This window comes from Mesoplodon bidens (assembly GCF_964165515.1).
Source record: "Mesoplodon bidens genome assembly, chromosome: 7".
Taxonomy (NCBI): Eukaryota; Metazoa; Chordata; class Mammalia; order Artiodactyla; family Ziphiidae; genus Mesoplodon; species Mesoplodon bidens.
In genome coordinates, this window is record NC_138164.1 from 54,905,710 (window position 1) to 54,925,293 (window position 19,584).

Genomic DNA, 19,584 nt, shown 5'->3' on the forward strand with positions numbered 1-19,584 from the left:
TCTTTCTGCTGCTAGTGTGACACTCCTCTAATTCTGTCACTGGGCAGTAAGGATAAGCTTTCTAAAATACAAATCTTAATACATCTCTCTCCAGTTAAAAAAGTTCTTCAATGGTTTCAGATATCTTTCAGGATTAAGTTCAAACTTCTAGCACTTTGTGATAATGCCCTTGTCTTACCTCACTTTTTTCCATTCTCCTATTCTTTGCTTAAAGCTCCTTTACAAAGATAAGCAGTGGTTAAGAATCCGCCTGCCAATGCAGGGGACACAGGTTCCATCCCTGGTCCGGGAAGATCCCACATGCCTCGGAGCAACGAAGCCCCTGCACCACAACTACTGAGCCTGCACTCTGGAGCGCGCGAGCCACAACTACTGAGCCTGTGTGCCACAACTACTGAAGCCCGCACACCTACAGCCTGTGCTCTGCAACAAGAGAAGCCAATGCAATGAGAAGCCCATGCACTGCAACGATGAGTAGCCCCTGCTCGCTGCAACTAGAGAAAGCCTGCGCGCAGCAACGAAGACCCCATGCAGCCAAAAATAAATAAATAAATAAATAAATAATAATTAAAAAAACAAAGATAAGCAGTAGCTTCTAGCATTCACAAAAGCTGTTTTCTCCTCCTTTTTCATTTGTTAATTCCCTCTCATCCTTTAAATCCATTTAATAATCATTCTTCTTAGGAGACCTTCACTGCAGCTCCATTCTAATTTAGACACTCCTCTCTTCTGCTATTGCAATCTATACACCTCTCAGTGCCATCACACTGTATTAATGAACTTGTTCATCTTTTCCTAATTTGTTGGCTATTTAATTTTTCTTCTATGAATTTATTATTCATATCTTGTCCACTTTTCGGTTGAGTTGTGCTTTTCTTATTGATTTGTAGTAATTCTTATTTATGTGACAAATATTTTTTCTCAGTCTGTTCCTAGAGTTTATTTTTTGGTGCTTAAAAAATTTTTTTTAGTAAAATATATCAAGGGTTTTTTTTTTTTTTTTTTTTTTTTCTTTTTGCGGTATGCGGGCCTCTCACTGTTGTGGCCTCTCCCGTTGCGGAGCACAGGCTCCGGACGCGCAGGCCCAGAGGCCATGGCTCACGGGCCCAGCCGCTCCGCGGCATATGGGATCCTCCCAGACCGGGGCACGAACCCGTATCCCCTGCATCGGCAGGCGGACTCTCAACCACTGCGCCACCAGGGAGGCCCATATCAAGGGTTTAAGTTAATAGTTTTGCAACTTGCTCAAGAAGACCTCTATTCCAAAGATATAAATTTACTTGCTTATGTATTCCTTCTAATATTTTTGTTTTGTTTTTTATAGTTATCTCTTGGAATTTGTTTCTGAATAAGCGTCATCTGCATTATTAGTCTCTGAGGTTTTTTTTTTTTTTTTTTTTTTTGGCTACATTGGGTCTTCGTTGCTGCACGCGGGCTTTCTCTAGTTGCAGCGAGCGGGGGCTACTCTTCATCGTGGTGCGTGGGCTTGTCATTGCAGTGGCTTCTCCTGTTGCGGAGCACAGGCTCTAGGTGTGTGGGCTTCAGTAGTTGTGGCACATGGGCTCAGTAGTTGTGGCTCGCAGGCTTAGCTGCTCCATGGCATGTGGGATCTTCCCAGACCAGGGCTTGAACCCATGTCCCCTGCCTTGGCAGGCGGATTCTTAACCACTGTGCCACCAGGGAAGCCCCTCTTCGTAATTTTTTATGGTTGAAAATCTATTCAACATATTTATTGAATGCCCTCTTAGGTGTTGGCACTGTCATCTCCTTGGGGATACAATGGTGGACAAAAAGACAAGGCCCCTTACCTTAATGGAGCTTACATTCTAGAGGTGGAGGCAGACAATAAACAAGTAAACGAATAATCCAAATAATTATTGCTTTTAATAACGGCCATGAAGGAATTAAATGGGAAGCTACCTCTTAGAGTGGTCACTGAAGGTCTTAATATAAGTAGGCAGAGGATGTGTACATAAAACAGTTCCACTGAATGGTTCTCCCATCATTTACCTAACCATTCTTTGGTGTTGGGTTTTTAGATTGCTTCCCCATTTACTATTATACTAAGAAATAATCCCGTGAGGAATAACTCCCTCTGCATGTTTATTCCCACAGAATAGCTTCTTAGAAATTTAATTACTGGATAGGAACAATCAGTATTTTTATACACATTGCCAAGTTACTTTCAAGAGAGAATTCCAATACATTCACAAGTGAGTAAGCTGAATACCACTCTGAGAGGTAGGAGTGGAAAAAGTAACCGCCAGAAAGGTACGTTTGGGCTCTACGAAAGGAAAAGATAAATGCGCTGACCTGGATTTACAAATGAGGGGTGGCAGGGCGATGACGTGGGAAAGCATTTGCTTGGGAACAAGAAAACTGGATTCTAAACCGATTTCTGCCACCCTGTGACCTTCACAGATTACGGGCTCCTTGAGCCTTAGTTTCCTAAAACTCGGTGGGTTCGGCTCAGGCTTTATGTTTTCCAACATCTTCAGACCAAGACAGATTCTCGAATTGGTAGAGAAAGGAGTCAGCTGAATCAGCATCCACCGCGAAACTCCAACTAATCATTCCCGGGCACTTCCGGTCGCCAGGACAAAGGCATTACAGTCTCTGAGATCGCACTTCCGGATAATTAGAGCTGCGCTTTGGACGCCTGCTTCTCTGAGTCACACCCGCTGACTCCGGGGCCGTGACTGCGCATGCTCCGCGCAGTCATGATGCGGGGCGGGGCAGCAAGTGGGGCGGGCGGGGACCCTGACTTGTCTCGCGGTTACTGGGCGGGCGCGAGCGCGCGAGCCTCGGGGGCGGGGCGGGGCGGGGCGGAGCCTAGTCCGAGTAGGCGCTGCGGGATCCGGCTCGGCTTCGCTGTGCTCGCGGGCCTGAGGTCGTCTCAGGTAAGGTCGTTGTCCCGGAAGTGGCTGTGGCTGTGGCCCCTGGGTGTTGTAAGGAGCCTGCCACGTAGTTGTTGTTAAGGGGCCGCGGCATCACCCCGCTTCCTCCACCTTCCCTGCAGCAGCCATGACGAAAAGCAGAGTTGTCGAAAGGTCGCAAACGGGGGCACTCCATACGACCCCTCCGGGAGACAAGGCAGCGGGGCCGCGGGGTCCCTCGGCGCCAGGCAGCGGAGACCACCTGAAGGGTGAGTAGACCTGGGAACCAGAGCTGGGGCTGGCCCAGAGGCGGGAGTGTGCCGTGAGGGGCTTCGGAGGAGAAAGGACCCCAGCGGGTCCAGGGGATTTGCGGGTGGAAGGGGGGCCTGTTGGCATCTAGGGGCGGGAGCAGAGTGGGGGACCTAGGCTACGGCCTACCACAAGGCCGGACACCTAGTGGGTTCGTAAATGCTTTTTTAGCTGAGTTAAATTAGAAGAAGGAATAACACTGGCTGGTTGACGCTCAGGGAGATTGTAAGGTTGATAATATTGAAGTTAGGCAGAACTGGAAGGAACGTTAGCATTCGTTGCTTTATTTTTATAGATGAGAAAACTGAGGTCCAGAGTGGATATATAACTTGCACAAAGTCAGAAAGCCAGATTAGTGAAGTATTGGCTAAAAGCAAGGATTTAACTACGTCCAGGTGCCGCTTCGAGGTGGCAAGAACACTTGGGTTTGCGTCCCTGCTCTACCACTTAAGACTTTGGACTTGTTATCCTTCAAAAGCTCAGTATCTGAACTGTACAGTGGGGATGGTGATAATATTAATAATAGTAATATCTACTTAAGATTGGTGCGTGGATTAAACAAAATAATTCACATAAAGGATTTAGTGTAATGTTTGGCTTATATGAAGTGAAGGCTGAATAAATGTTAGCAATTACTATTATAGCTAAGATCTCTTATTCTCAAGTTTTTTTTCCACTACGCCATCCTGGCATTTCTCAGGGCCTCAAATATTATTTTAAGAAAAAAAGTGTACCTAGAAACTAAATACTTTGATTTCATCTGGGCGTAGAGTTTTCATTGCTTTTCAGCAGTTGAAGCGATTTAAGCTCCTTAAATGCTTTCAAGGCCCATAAACTTGGAGAGATCCTAACAAATGCCCATTAAGTTGTCTGCAGCTTACTCACACTGATGTGTTCCACCACCAGTGATGGGTAAAGAGAGGATCTTTTAAGAGTGTCTAGCGACATTGTAACTATAGTCATCAGTAAAGTATTATACACTTTAAAAATATATTTATATATGGAGATAATATGTTTAACATTCAGCTGAAATTTTTTTTTTGGCCGTGCCGTGTGGCTCTTAGTTCCCTGACCAGGGATCGAGCCCGTGTCCTGGTAGTGAAAGTGCCGAGTCCTTAACCTCCGTACCGCCAGGGAATTCCCATCAGCTGACATTTTTTGAATCAAATTTAAAACATATGAAAAATTTAGAAAACGTCTTGCAGAAAATGGTATTTTATTTTCAAATAATTTAAAATGTCTCCAGTCTAATTTGGGTCTTTCGGCTTTATATATTTGGATATTTTTACACCTTATAGACAATAGAGCCAAATAACTTCAAAAACCAGAAATGAAATGTTGTCAAGGTATAAATCCACTCTAAATGACAGTGACCTTGTTTTGATGATGCTGCAACTGAGAATGACAGTAATCTAAGGGCTTCCTGAAAAAGTATTTTCCAGATAGGAAAATACTTAAGAAGTATTTTCCATGTTGTCCAGATAGGACATCCCTAAAGATTGTCATTTGGTTTGGGATAGCAGTTCGTTATTTTATTATTATTATTTTTTTTAACCTTAAGCTGTTCAGAAAATAAGACCTTGAAACTGCCAAAGTGCTTTTTTTTTTTTTTTTTTAGCGGTACGCGGGCCTCTCACTTTCGTGGCCCCTCCCGTTGCGGAGCACAGGCTCCGGACGCGCAGGCTCAGCGGCCATAGCTCACGGGCCTAGCCGCTCCACGGCATGTAGGAGTCTCCTGGACCGGGGCCCGAACCCGCGTCCCCCGCATCGGCAGGCAGACTCCCAACCACCGCGCCACCAGGGAAGCCCGGCCAAAGTGCTTTTACAATTGTTTATTGTATTTTAACATTTGAACAACACATTCAACAAAGTTACTTTTGTGATGCTGTCAAATGACTTCTGTGGACTACAAATCTATAGGAAGACAGAGGGAAGAGATGTGAAGGCACGCCTTCATAGAGAAGTAGGGTTTGGGTTAGTAGAGAGAACAGAAAAGGATTCTGGGTGGGGGAAACATTAGGCTTGAAGGTTAGTTAGTGTGAACCTTTTGTGTGTGTCTATAAAGAGATAAACTTGTCAGTAGTCTAGGATTTCTTTTTTTTTTAAATTTTTATTCAGAAAAGGAAAGGTTTTAGAGAAAAAAAATTTTTATTAACTCTTGAGAAATACATGGTAATAGAGTGTTTCTATAAATTCCATGTATTTGTATTTTTAAATAAATTTTTATTTTTATTAACTGATACATCTACATAATTTTGACAAATAGTTGTCATTGTGTGTATGCTTGAAATACTTTACACCTCACATGCAGTGTTTGGTACATTTAGTGGATTCCTTGCCTTGACTCTAGTCCGACGTCTGAGTCTTACTGAGGACCGCTGTGATGATTTGAGCAAGGCAATAACACTGAAAGTCTAATTCTTGCATGATTAGAAAGGGTGAGAGACAAGAGGTATTACTACTTGAGAGGCTCTTGACCTACTCTGTGTGCAAGGGTACCTGGACCAGGTGTTTTATTTTCTTTTGTTGTTTGCCCTGGCTGATCTTTTTACTCGCAAATCATAGAAGTTCCCCATTTTGATTTAAGAGAACTCCTAGGACCATGTTTTCCAATATATAGGTCATACCTTTGTGAGCGGTGTGAAATGAATTTGATGGGTAATCATGAGCCATTTAAAAAAATGGAAGAGAAAATAGCAGAGTTCTTTGCATGTAGTAGGGGGTAAGTATTCTTTGAATTTTATTTTCCAGTTATATAGATTTTGTGTGTATCAGATCACGATATAAAATACACTACTTATTGTGGAAAGCAGCCAAAAATGTTTGGGAAACACTGTCCTGAAGTTGGTTTTACAGCTCTTAGGAGACAGTATTGTTCAAAATTGGATAATAAATCCCTCTCAGATGCCTGTTCTAGGTTCTGCCTTGCTAATGTGGTTCAACAAATATCCTTTGAGCGTCTGCTATGAGCTAGGTACTGGCTTAGAGGAAGAAGAAAGCTCTGATTACTGATAACTGGGAACTAAGACTAAAATTGGCATTTGGACATCAACCAAGGTATTAGTATGATGTGTTGATGTCAGTCTCAACCCAAATATTATATATCAGGATTCTTTTGCTTGTAATCAGTAGAAAACACAATCGAAAGCTTTGCTAAAAGGAGGTTTATTGGTTCATATAACCAGAAAGTTGAGAGATTAAGTGGGATTCACTGGCTTCAGTCTGGGACCAGTGGCTCAGTGATATCATCAGGATCAGATTTCTTTCATATCTTGTTTTGCTTACCTGATAGCAGCTTTACCTTAAGGTTGGTTCCTCTTGAAGGTCCAGGTAAGCTAAATGCTTCCTTGATAATTTTGAGAATCTTTTTCTAAGTATTAGCAATACAAATTTAGATATTAACTCTGATTAGATTGCCTCAGATCAAATGCTTATCCCTGAACCTATCACTGTTGTCAGAGGGTAAGAATAACCTAATTGGCTCAGCCTGATTCATGTTCAACACCTAAAAAAAGGGAGTAGAAATGAGGCTAAGTCAGTTTTCCCATTGACGTGGATTTCTGTGATGGGTCACTCGTGATTTTTCTCTACTTGTGCTCAACCATCTTGGTGTAGGAATGAAGAAAGTGAGCTTGAAACACTGATTTTGGGTGAGATTAGCTATAAGGAAAGAGTGAGGATTGTAATCAGAGGTGCTGCTGGATATACCATGGAGTCCAGGCTGGGCATAGAAGGAAGAGAAGTGAGGAGCCCAACAGAGGGAGAAAATGGAGGTGTTAAGTTCATGAAAGAATAAAGACGATCAAGGAATGGCATGTTGGAATTTAAAATATCCAAGATAGAGCAGTCTCAGGTAGTGTAAGAACTTAGTGTACCACTGGAAGTGGGTGGCTAAAGTTGAATAGAAATGAAAGTCTAAGAATTTTGAGGCTGGATGAATCATCTAAATAGATGTATCTTTTAGGATTATGAAAAGTTTGCTTGAAGCTTGGCTTAGTCTTCGCTGAATAGGGGAAGTACCTGAAAGTGGTTGATGATAGTGAGTGAGGCTGTGTGGGTTGAATGGTAGCAGAGATGAAGGGCATAAACATCAGAGAATGAGTATCTTTATACAGGATAGGTAGTGCTCTTTCTTCTGCTGCCTGCAAGCATGCTTTCTCTCTGTGTGTTTTTTTAATGGTTAATTCTTTATATTTTATAAAAAAGTTATTTTAGCTGTTTAAATTTATACTTGATGATACTACCATTTTTGATTATTAATATATAATTAAAAAAATTTTAAGCTTGAGATAAAATTTACTTCCAAAAATATTACAATAGATTCTTGTAACCATAAAAAACTTGTTAGAGGGAATTCCCTGGTGGTCCAGTGGTTAAAAATCTGCCTTCCAATGCAAGGGACGTGGGTTCAATCCCTGGTCGGGGAACTAAGATCCCACATGCCGTGGGGCAACTAAGCCTGTGTGCTGCAACTACTGAGCCTGGGCACCCTGGAGCCTGCGCAGTGCAACTACTGAGCCCATGTGCTCTGGAGCCCACACGCCACAACTAGAGAGAAGCCCACTTGCTACAACTAGAGAAGCTCGCACACCACACAAGATCCCACGTGCTGCAACAGAGAGCCTGCGTGCCACAACTAAGACCCCATGCAGCCAAAGAAATTTAAAAGAAAAGAACTCTGAAAAACTTGTTAGAGTTCCTGTAAACTGTGTCCTCAGGGGAGATGGGTCTTTTGCTTCCTCCATGGTAGGATTCTGTAGGTCTAGAACTAGTGGACTAGATGACCAGTAAGAATGATTCCTAAAATCTTGTAGATATAAAGATTTTGCTTTTCAAAAGGTATTGATATGAAAGTTATAAGAGAAATAGAGAGCTACTACAGGGGCATTAAGGTTAAGTTTTGATTTTTCAGGATAGATATATGCATATTAGAAGTTAGAGAAGAGTTGCTTGTTAGCGGGAAGAATTGAAGATATTCAGTGAACGGAGATGAGATAATTCTGAGAGCAAGATCTGCAAGGAAGTGTGTTGGCATTTGATGCAAAGATAAGGGGAAAGAGGGAAGTGGAGATAATTTGGTGAACAGATCTTGAGGTAGAGATTGGGAAGCTCTCTAAAGTGTGGAGATAGCCTCATTGGTTGAGACTAGGGGGAAGTAGAATTAAAGGCTTGAAGAGACTTGAAATAGCCCTTTTGGAGGGTACTGTAAAAGGATCATAGTTTGCCAGTGATAACCTTAATTGACGATAGAAAAGCAGGAAGCATATGAACTTGTAAGCCAAGAGAGCACAATGATCTTTCTCTAGCTGTACCTTTGGCCTGGGAGGAGGTTGGAAAACAGATAATGGAATAAATGAGAATGGGAATTAGTATGATGGAAGATTTGGAGGTTAATGAACGTATAAAGCACTGTTGTGGGTGGCTCTAAATGCTAAATAACATGTGTCTAATGCAACCAGAAGGAGGATGCACATTATAAATGTGTATGTTACACATTCAGATGTTGAATCATTAAAGCAAGGTTTATAACCTTTCTTTTTTTTTTTTGGCTGCACCTTGGACTTGTGGGATCTTAGTTCCCTGACCAGGGATCGAACCTGGGCCCCCAGCAATGGAAGTGTGGAGTCCTAACCACTGGACAGCCAGGGAATTCCCAAGTTTATAACTTTTATCTCTGTTCAGAACTAAATGAATTACGTGCTAGCCTCTAGATTCATTAGAACTTTACTCAGAAAGAATTGTGGAATCATAATAGGGAACACTCCCTATTTCCAAGTTTGTGTGAAAGAATGGAGAGCTTCAAAATTGACTTTTATTTTTAATAGTTTTATTGCATTATTAGCTGTTTTCTTGTGTTTACATTGTGCTGAGTACAATACTTGAAAAAGTTTTCCTTTCAGAGAGTGAAAAAAATATGTATCGAGTTAAACTTGGAGGTTAATTTTGTTCAACAAATGTCTATATATTTCATCATCCAACTGTAAGGCAACAAGTAGCAATCAGAGAGATGTATACTCAAGGAAGGCTTAGGGTGGTGTTCCGTAGTCCAGTTAAGTCCACACCTTTCTCCTCTCCGATCCCTTACTTAGGACTTGTGAATTAATGATGGGAAGAAAAATATTGTAGTTACATTTTAGAGTTGCAATGAAAAATGTCTTGTTTAATTTTTAATTTAAGAGGACTGTTACCTACTGAAGTATTTATTTAAATTTTTTTTATTGGAGTATAATTGCCTTACAATGTTGTGTTAGTTTCTGCTGTACAATGAAGTGAATCAGCTATATGTATACATATATCCCCTCCCTCTTGGACCCCCCCCACTTTCCACCCATCTAGGTCATCACAGAGCACCTCGCTGAGCTCCCTGTGCTTTATAGCAGGTTCCCACTAGCTATCTATTTTACAGATGGTAGTGTATTTATGTCAGACCTAATCTCCCAATTCATCCCACCCTCCCCTTCCCTGCCTGTGTCCACACGTCTGTTCTCTACATCTGCATTTCTATTCCCGCCCTGCAAATAGGTTCATCTGTACTGTTTTTCTAGATTCCACATATATGCGTTAATATACAATATTTGTTTTTCTCTTTCTGACTTAGTTCACTCTGTATGACAGACTCTAGGTCCATCTACATCTCTACAAAGACCCAATTTCATTTCTTTTTATGGCTGAGTAATATTCCATTATATATATGTACCACATCTTCTTTATCCATTCATCTGTCGATGGACATTTAGGTTGTTTCCATGTCCTGGCTATGGTAAATAGTGCTGCAGTGAACATTGGGGCACATGTAACTTCTTGAATTATGGTTTTCTCAGGGTATATGCCCAGTAGTGGGATTGCTGGGTCATATGGTAGTTCTATTTTTAGTTTTTTAAGGAACCAGCATACTGTTTTCCATAGTGGCTGTATCCATTTACATTCCCACTAACAGTGTAGGAGGGTTCCCTTTTCTCCACACCCTCTCCAGCATTTATTGTTTGTAGATTTTTTTTTTTTTTTTTTGCGCGACGCAGGCTTCTCACGGCTGTGGCCTCTCCTGTTGCGGAGCACAGGCGCTGGACGCGCAGGCTCAACGGCCATGGCTCACGGGCCCAACCGCTCCGCGGCATGTGAGATCCTCCCAGACTGGGGCATGAACCCGCATCCCCTGCATTTGCAGGCAGACTCTCAACCACTGCGCCACCAGGGAAGCCCTGTAGATTTTTTGATGATGGCCATTCTGACTGGTGTGAGGCGATAACCTCATTGTAGCTTTGATTTGCATTTCTCTAATAATTAGTGATGTTGATCATCTTTTCATGTTGCCTCTTGGCCATCTGTATGTCTTTGGTGAAATGTCTATTTAGGTCTTCTGCCCATTTTTGGATTGGGTTGTTTGTTTTTTTGATATTGAGCTGCATGAGCTGTTTGTATATTTTGGGATTAATCCTTTGTTGATTCATTTGCAAATATTTTCTCCTATTCTGAGGGTTGTCTTTTCATCTTGCTTAGGGTTTCCTTTGCTGTACAAAAGCTTTTAACTTTAATTAGGTCCTACTTGCTTATTTTTGCTTTTATTTTCACTACTCGAGGAGGTGGATCATAGAAGATCTTGCTGTGATTTATGTCAGAGTGGTTTTCCTCTAAGAGTTTTATAATGTACAGTCCTACATTTAGGTCTTTAATCCATTTTGAGTTTACTTTTGTGTATGGTGTTAGGTAGTGTTCTAATTTCATTCTTTTACATGTAGTTGTCCAGTTTTCCCTGCACCACTTATTGAAGAGGCTGCCTTTTCTCCATTTTATATTGTTGGCTCCTTTATCAAAGATAAGGTGATCATGTGTGCATGGGTTTATCTCTGGGCTTTCTATCCTGTTCCATTGATCTATATTTCTGTTTTTTGTGCCAGTACCATACTTTCTTGATTACTGTAGCTTTGTAGTAGAGTCTGAAGTTGAGGAGCCTGATTCTTCCAGCTCCATTTTTCTTTCTCAAGATTGCGTTGGCTATTTGGGGTCTTTTGTGTTTCCATACAAATTGTAACATTTTTTGTTCTAATTCAGTGAAAAATGCCATTGATAATTTGATAGGGATTGCATTGAACCTATAGCCTGCTTTGGGTAGTATAGTCATTTTCACAGTATTGATTCTAACAATCCAGGAGCATGGTATATCTCTCCATCTGTTTGTGTCATCTTTGATTTTTTTCATCAGTGTTTTATAGTTTTCTGAGTACAGGTCTTTTGCTTCCTTAGGTAGGTTTATTCTTAGGTATTTTATTCTTTTTGTTGCAGTGGTGAATGGGATTGTTTCCTTAATTTCTCATTCTGATCTTTCGTTGTTAGTGTATAGGAATGCCAGAGATTTCTGTGTGTTAATTTTGTATCCTGCAACCTTACCAAATTCATTGATTAGTTCTAGTAGTTTTCTGGTGGCATCTTTAGGATTTTCTATGTATAGTATCACGTCATCTGCAAACAGTGACAGTTTTACTTCTTTTCCAACTTGTATTCCTTTTATTTCTTTTTTCTCCTCTGATTGCTGTAGCTAGGACTTCCAATACTATGTTGAGTAATAGTGGTGAGAGTGGACATCCTTGTCTTGTTCCTGATCTTAGAGGAAATACTTTCAGTTTTTGACCATTGAGAATGATGTTTGCTGTGGGTTTGTCGTATATGGCCTTTATTATGTTGAGGTAGGTTCCCTGTATGCCCACTTTCTGGAGAGTTTTTACCATAAATGGGTGTTGAATTTTGTCAAAAGTTTTTTCTGCATCTATTGAGATGATCATATAGTTTTTATTCTTTAATTTGTTAATATGGTGTATCACATTGATTTGCATATATTGAAGAATCCTTGCATCCCTGGGATAAATCCCACTTAATCATGGTGTATGATCTTTTTAATGTGTTGTTGGATTCTGTTTGCTAGTATTTTGTTGAGCATTTTTGTGTCTATTTTCATAAGTGATATTGGCCTGTACTTTTCTTTTTTTGTGATATCTTTGCCTGCTTTTGGTACCAGGGTGATGGTGGCCTTGTTGAATGAGTTTGGGAGTGTTCCTTCCTCTGCAATTTTTTAGAAGAGCTTGAGAAGGATAGGTGTTAGCTCTTCTCTAAATGTTTGATAGAATTCGCCTGTGAAGTCATGTGGTCCTGGACTTTTGTTTGTTGGAAGATTTGTAATTACGGTTTCAATTTCATTACTTGTGATAGGTCTGTTTATATTTTCTAATTCTTCCTGGTTCAGTCTTGGAAAGTTGTACCTTTCCAAGAATTTGTCCATATCTTCCAGGTTGTCCATTTTATTGGCATAAGGTTGCTTGTAGTAGTCTCTTATGATCCTTTGTATTGCTGCAGTGTCAGTTGTAATTTCTCCTTTTTCATTTCTAATTTTTTCAATTTTTATTTTTAAAAAATATTTATTTGTTTGTTTGTTTATTTATTTATTTGTGTCAGGTCTTAGTTGTGGCATACTGGATCTTTGTTGCAGCATGCAGGATCTTTTGTTGCAGCCTGCGGGCTCTTTGTTGTGGCGCATGGGCTTCTCTAGGTGCAGCACATGGGCTTCTCTCTATTTGCAGCACGTGGGGTCTCTAGTTGTGGTGTGCGGACTCAGTAGTTGCGGCACGTGGGCTTATTTGCCATGCAGCATGTGGGATCTTAGTTCCCTGACCAGGGATCGAACCCTGCATTGGAAGGCAGATTCTTAACAACTGCACCACCAGGCAAGTCTCTCATTTCAATTTTATTGATTTGAGTCCCCTCCCTTTTTTCTTGGTAAGTCTGGCTAAAGGTTTATCAATTTTGTTTACCTTCTCAAAGAGCTAACTTAGTTTTATTCATCATTGCTAATGTTTTCTTCATTTCTATTTCATTTACTTCTGCTCTGATCTTTATGATGTCTTTTCTTCTACTAATTTTGGGTTTTCTTTGTTCTTCTTTTTCTAGTTGCTTTAGGTGTGAGGTTAGATTGTTTGAGATTTTTCTTGTTTCTTGAGGTGAGATTGAATTGCTATAAACTTCCCTCTTAGAACTGCTTTTGCTGCATCCCATAGGTTTGGGTTGTCGTGTTTTCGTTGTCATTCGTTTCTGTGTATTTTTTAATTTCCTCTTTGATTTCTTCAGTGATCTCTTGGTTATTTAGCAGCGCGCTGTTTAGCCTCCATGTATTTGTGTTTTTTACAGTTTTTTCCCTGTAATTGATTTCTAATCTCATAGTGTTGTGGTCAGAAAAGATGTTTGATACGATTTCAATTCTTCAATTTTCCGAGGCTTGATTTGTGACCCAAGATGTGATCTATCCTGGAGAACGTTCCATGTGCACTTGAGAAGAAAGTGTTTTCAACTGCTTTCAGGTGGAATATCCTATAAATATCAATTAAATCTATCTGGTCTGTTGTGTCATTTAAAGCTTGTGTTTCCTTATTTATTTTCTGTATGGACGATCAGTCCATTGGTGTAATTAAAGTCCCCCACTATTATTGTGTTACTGTCGATTTCCCCTTTTATGGCTGTTAGCATTTGCCTTGTGTATTGAGGTGCTCCTATGTTGGGTGCATAAATATTTATAATTGTTATATCTTCTTCTTGGATTGATCCCTTGATCATTATGTAGTGTCCTTCCTTATCCCTTGTAACAGTCTTTATTTTAAAATCTGTTTTATCTGATATGAGTATTGCTACTCCAGCTTTCTTTTTTTTTTTTTTTTTTTTTTTTTTTGCGGTACGCAGGCCTCACTGTTGTGGCCTCTCCCATTGCGGAGCACAGGCTCCAGATGTGCAGGCTCAGCGGCCATGGCTCACAGGCCTAGCCACTCCGCGGCATGTGGGATCTTCGCGGACTGGGGCACGAACCCGTGTCCCCTGCATCGGCAGGTGGACTCTCAACCACTGGGCCACCAGGGAAGCCCTACAGCTTTCTTTTGATTTCAGTTTGCAATGCATATCTTTTTCCATTCCCTCACTTTCAGTCTGTATGTGTACCTAGGTCTGAAGTGGGTCTCTTGTAGACAGCATATATATGGGCCTTGTTTTTGTATCCATTCAGCTAGTCTGTGTCTTTTCGTTGGAGCATTTAATCCATTTACGTTCAAGGTAGCTACAATTTTGTAATTGTTTTGGGTTTATTTCTGTGGGTCTTTTTCTTTCCTTGTGTTTCTGCCTAGAGAAGTTCCTTTAACATTTGTTGTAGAGATGGTTTGGTGGTGCTGAATTCTCTTAACATTTACTTGTCTGTGAAACTTTTGATTTCTCTGTTAAATCTGAATGAGATCCTTGCTGGGTACAGTAATCTTAGTTGTAGGTTTTTCCCTTTCAACATTTTAAATATATCCTGCCTCTTCCTTCTGGCCTGCAGAGTTTCTGCTGAAAAATCTGCTGATAACCTTATGGGAATTCCCTTGTATGTTATTTGTTGCTTTTCCCTTGCTGCTTTTAATATTTTTTCTTTGAATTTAATTTTTGTTAATTTGATTAATATGTGTCTTGGTGTGTTTCTCCTAGGGTTTATCCTGTATGGGACTCTCTGCGTTTCCTGGACTTGGGTGGCTATTTCCTTTCCCGTGTTAGGGAAGTTTTCAACTATGATCTCTTCAAATATTTTCTCATACCCTTTCTCTTTTTCTTCATCTTCAGGGACCCCTGTAATGCCAATGTTTGTGCGTTTAATGTTGTCCCAGAGGTCTCTGCGACTGTCCTCAATTCTTTTCATTCTTTTTTCTTTATTCTGTTCCTCAGCAATTATTTCTACCAGTCTATCTTCCAGGTCACTTATCTGTTCTTCTGCCTCAGTTATTCTGGTATTGATTCTTTCTAGTGTATTTTTCATTTAGTTACTGTGTTGTTCATCACTGCTTGTTTATTCTTTAGTTCTTCTAGGTCTTTGTTAAACATTTCTTGTATTTTCTCGATCCGTGCCTCCATTCTGTTTCCGAGATTTTGGATCATCTGTACTATCACTACTCTGAATTCTTTTTCAGGTAGGCTGCATGTTTCCTCTTCATTATTTGGTCTTGTAGGTTTTTGCCTTGTTCCTTCGTTGTAACATATTTTTTTGTCGTCTCATTATTTTTGATGGTTGGGGCTGTGTTCCTGTCTTACTGGTTGTTTGACCTGAGATTTCCAGCACTGGAGTTTGCAGGCAGCTAGGTAGAGCTGGCTCTTGGTGTGGGGATGAGGACCTCTGTGAGATCACTCTGATTAATATTCCCTGGGGTCTGAGGTTCTCTGTTAGGCCAGTGGTTTGGACTCGGTGCTCCCACCACAGGAGCTCAGGCCCAACCCCCAGCCTGTGAACCAGGCTCCCGCAAGCCACCTGGTGTGTGGCCAAAAAGAAAAAAGGAGCAGAGCAATAACAAAGGATACAAAAGAAATACAGTTAGAAAGATAAAACATATACTAGATAAAATACAAAGAAAAATGAAATAGCAACACAGTGAAACAGAACCATAACAGCAAAAAGAAAAAAGAATAAAAGCAGGAAAAGGCCTTGGCTGTGGGGGAGGGGCAGACTTAGGCAGGGGCAGGGCCTAGGCTCAGGACTGGAAAAGCCCTGGGGGTTGGGGGGGCGGGGCTTAGGTTCAGCACAGCTGGAGGGGGCCTCACAGTGGAGGCTCAGGCCTGGGGGCCCAGCAGGCTTGCTGGGACCCAAGTGGGCAGGGGCAGTACTGGCCAAGTACCTTCTGATCCTCCGAGGTTCCCTCCCTCTCCCCACTGATCTCCTTCCTGTGGGTAGGGGATCACAGTATGCCCTCGGTGTGTCCCTCCTCGGTGCCCACCTCCCGAGCTGGGGAACCCCTCCCCTCCCCCAGCCACCCCTCGGGGCACTGGTCCCATCTCGCCTCTACTTTTCCTCTCCCCCTCCCTCTCACACCCCCAGGACCCACGCAGATGGAGGGGGCCTCGGAGGGTGGAGGATCTGCCCTGGGACCTCAGCAGGCTCTGGGGCCTGAGTGGGTGGGGGAAATGCTGGCCACATTCCCTTCCAATCCTCTGATCCCCTGACGGTCTCTCCCCATCCCCATTGATCCCCTCCCTGTGAGTGGGCCCCTATGGGCGTGGGAACCCTTCCTCTCCCCCAGGCGCCCCTCATGGGTGCCAGTCCCTCCTGCATCCACTTTTCCTCCCCCCTCACTCCCCACCACGTCCTACCCGGTCGCTCAGGGGTTCCTCCTGTCCCCTTAGGTGTCCAAAGTCCCCCACCAGCACCTGGTAGGTGCCCTAGTTGTGAGGAGATGCAAACTTAGTGTTCTCCTACTCCACCATCTTGACTCCGCCCACTTGCATATGATTTTTAAGATAACACTAAGATTACCTTGTTGGAGAACACAAACATATTCTCCCATTCTTGGAGTCACAGACAGAGCCACCCAGAACATTTGAGGTTCAACTATATTCTGAAGCCCTTGGTGTAAAGAGAAAGTGTAACATTCATCAGTTGCATTAGTGAATCTGTTGGTTCTTTCTCATGACAGTTTGAAGTAATTGCCAGATTACCTCATTTTTCTTAAGAGGCCATCCTGCCTATGCTGTTATCTCCCAATATAGATATATAAAATTGAAAGTCAGTGATAGCATTTAGAGCAATGCCCTTTTTTCCCCTTTGGCTTATCAACAAATCAGTGCTACAAATTCTGGTGTTCTGTTTTTCTGTGCTTCTAAAATGCATATATCCCTGCAAAGAACTATGGCCAGTTAATAAACATCAAATATGGTAGTATTAAAAATTTAATGTTACGATGTTTTGGGCAAAAGTGTGAACAGTTTCTTGGGAGGAAAACCTTTCAGGAAATTATTTACTGGCTTGGAATACTGTCTTCCTCTATATTTATCTTAATTATAATTTTTTTTTTTTTCAGAGAAAGCCTGTGCAGAAGCTGGGTCAGCAAGAATGTCGCTTCTTATATTGGTGTCCATTTTCTTATCTGCAGCTTTTGTTATGTTTTTGGTATATAAAAATTTTCCTCAGCTTAGTGAGTAAGTATACTGAAAGAAACGGAAAATGTCTAGACATTTATAGAGATGAACGTGCATTGAAAGTTCAACTAATTTAAGGAACAGAACTGGCATAATAATTGTATGTCAGCTCTCATGGCTTGTAGCAAGTTCATATTGACACTGTAATTTAAATACTTCTTTCCAATATGTCTCTTGATTTTCCATGCAAGGTTCTCCTAGTGCTGCTCCTCTAATTAAGGCATCTTTCTAATGGCTATGTTGAAAAACATAGCCACATTAATAAATTTATTGCATATTATTTTTTAATGTTAGTAGTGACCAAGTAAATTTATATTGCAGTCCATAATAGATATTGACCTGCAGTTTGAGAAATACTGATGCTCTTTTTCTCTGCGTTATCCCTTTTTCCATCCGTTTTCTCCCTTCCTACTTTTCCGTGTCATCAGTTTTTGTCTGCCTCTATTCATCCATTTACTTCCACACCACATCTCTGTCTCCTAGCTCTTTTTCTCTTCTCTGTTTTATAGAAATGACATGGTTTGAATCGGTACTTTTCACTGTCAAATGCACTTTGTAAAAACACTTGTCTATCTAGTATACAGCCACAATTCCATAGCAGAAACCTTGGGAGTGAAACGTATTTCAGAATTTAGAACTTTTCTATTTTGGAAAGATAACATGGAATAAATACTGTATATTATGTAGTATCTCCAGCAGGATCTGGGGCAGCACCCCATAATCAAATACATTAATATTTTTATAGTGAAACCTGTATTATAGAAGACTATGAAAAACTGTATATAAGTGTGGGTCAATTTTTGCTGACAGATTACAAAGAACTTTTGGTTTTCAGAGCTTTTTGAATTTTAGGGAAAAGATTATAGACCTGAAACATACCTTATGAGGATAAAATATCCCTGGGTTATTCAACCACAATAACAACACCCTTGGATAATCATAGATTACATCAGAGACTACTAAAATGTAGTTAGACTTTCAACCAGGGCCAGCTTGGTGTGGTGATGGATAACTGTGAAATGTGATTTCAGGGTATAAGGAAGGTCCTGTTTCCTCTAAATTTCTTTCATTAACACTTTCTTATGCTTGAAATTTTATAGTTAAACTTATTTTTATTTTAATACTTTGATTTCTTACGTGAATGTAAATGCCTTTGGGAGGATAGCATGTTATATTGTTATGTTAATATTAGTATCATTGAATTTTAGATCTTTTATCTTTTTAATCAAAGGAGTAGGAAATAAAGAGCTGACTGAAAGGGGGAAAGAATATAGAGTGTAGATTAAGGTTGTTTTGGATCCCAATCTGCTCTAAGAAATATAACACTTTTATATAATAATATGCTGTTATAAATCTTTTGTATTCTGCCTATTTCTTTCTGTGTGTGTATATGTGTGAGATGCATGCACACGCCTATAAAGAGCTTTTTAAAGCTTTTAAATTTATAAATGAGAAAACCCATTTTAGTTTACCTGCTATTTTTATAGGACTTAAAGAGCATTCTATCATTGTTCTGCAAGGTTAGTTAAATTTTTTCATGTAAACAAATGGGTACAATAAATGGGTACAATATACATTAAACACAAAGGTGATTATTTGGGGCTTTTACAAACAGAACATTCAGTTCCAAACAAGGCACCAAATATAAAGTAAAATTAATAGAAAGTGACAAGTGTTTTAAGTTTTTATTTGAACTTTGAGCTGGGATATTCAAGAAAAGATGTGAACTATAAATTCATTGAAATTTTTACTTAATTTTGGTTGTAATTGATTACTGACTTCAGTTTATCATGAGGATTACCCAAAATGATGTTCAGTATGTTTTAAATATGCTAACATCAGTGGTTCATTTCTTAATTCAAAATTTACTCCAGTGTTAGAGCAAATGCTTTTTAACCTTTAGTTTGGGTCATCCTGAATTTTCAAATGGATTACATATCTCATGAAATTATATTAAAGCATTTAAAAACAAATCATTTATAGACTTTGAACTTAAATTTTGTGAATTTATGCTTAACATATTACAGATCAAGGCATCAAATCATTTTGGATAAAACTTCATGTTTTGAACTTGACTTTGATAAGAATTATCTTGGCAAATTTCTATTTAAAAATTTTTTCACTTTATTTCTTTAGAGAAGAAAGAGTGCATATGAAGGTTCCCAGAGATATGGATGATGCCAAGGCTCTAGGAAAAGTTTTATCCAAATATAAGGACACCTTTTATGTACAAGTACTTGTAGCTTATTTTGCTACATATATTTTGTATCCTTTTAACTGAAAAATGTTTTCTAGTTCTGTTTAAGAAAAAGGTTTTAAAAGATCTGCTGCTCAGTTATACGTAACTATTTTTCCTTTTAAAAATTGTTAATGCAGTATAACCTTAAATAAAATATTGAAAAATGAGAATGAAAAAATTCTCATTTTAATCCTTTCT

At 40.2% G+C, this 19,584-nt stretch overlaps 1 protein-coding gene across 2 annotated transcripts in view; it reads left to right on the forward strand.

The window, feature by feature from the left end:
- Positions 1 to 2,812: 2,812 nt before the first annotated feature.
- TMEM41B (transmembrane protein 41B) overlaps positions 2,813 to 19,584 on the forward strand; it is a 31,991-nt gene continuing 15,219 nt past the window's right edge. For both annotated transcript variants that reach the window (XM_081241287.1, XM_081241288.1), the window contains exons 1-4: positions 2,813 to 2,900; positions 3,020 to 3,145; positions 17,030 to 17,147; positions 19,284 to 19,412. In XM_081241287.1, coding sequence (XP_081097413.1) covers positions 3,025 to 3,145; positions 17,030 to 17,147; positions 19,284 to 19,412 — 368 coding nt within the window. In that variant the 5' untranslated portion in view covers positions 2,813 to 2,900; positions 3,020 to 3,024. The remainder of the gene's footprint in view (positions 2,901 to 3,019; positions 3,146 to 17,029; positions 17,148 to 19,283; positions 19,413 to 19,584) is intronic.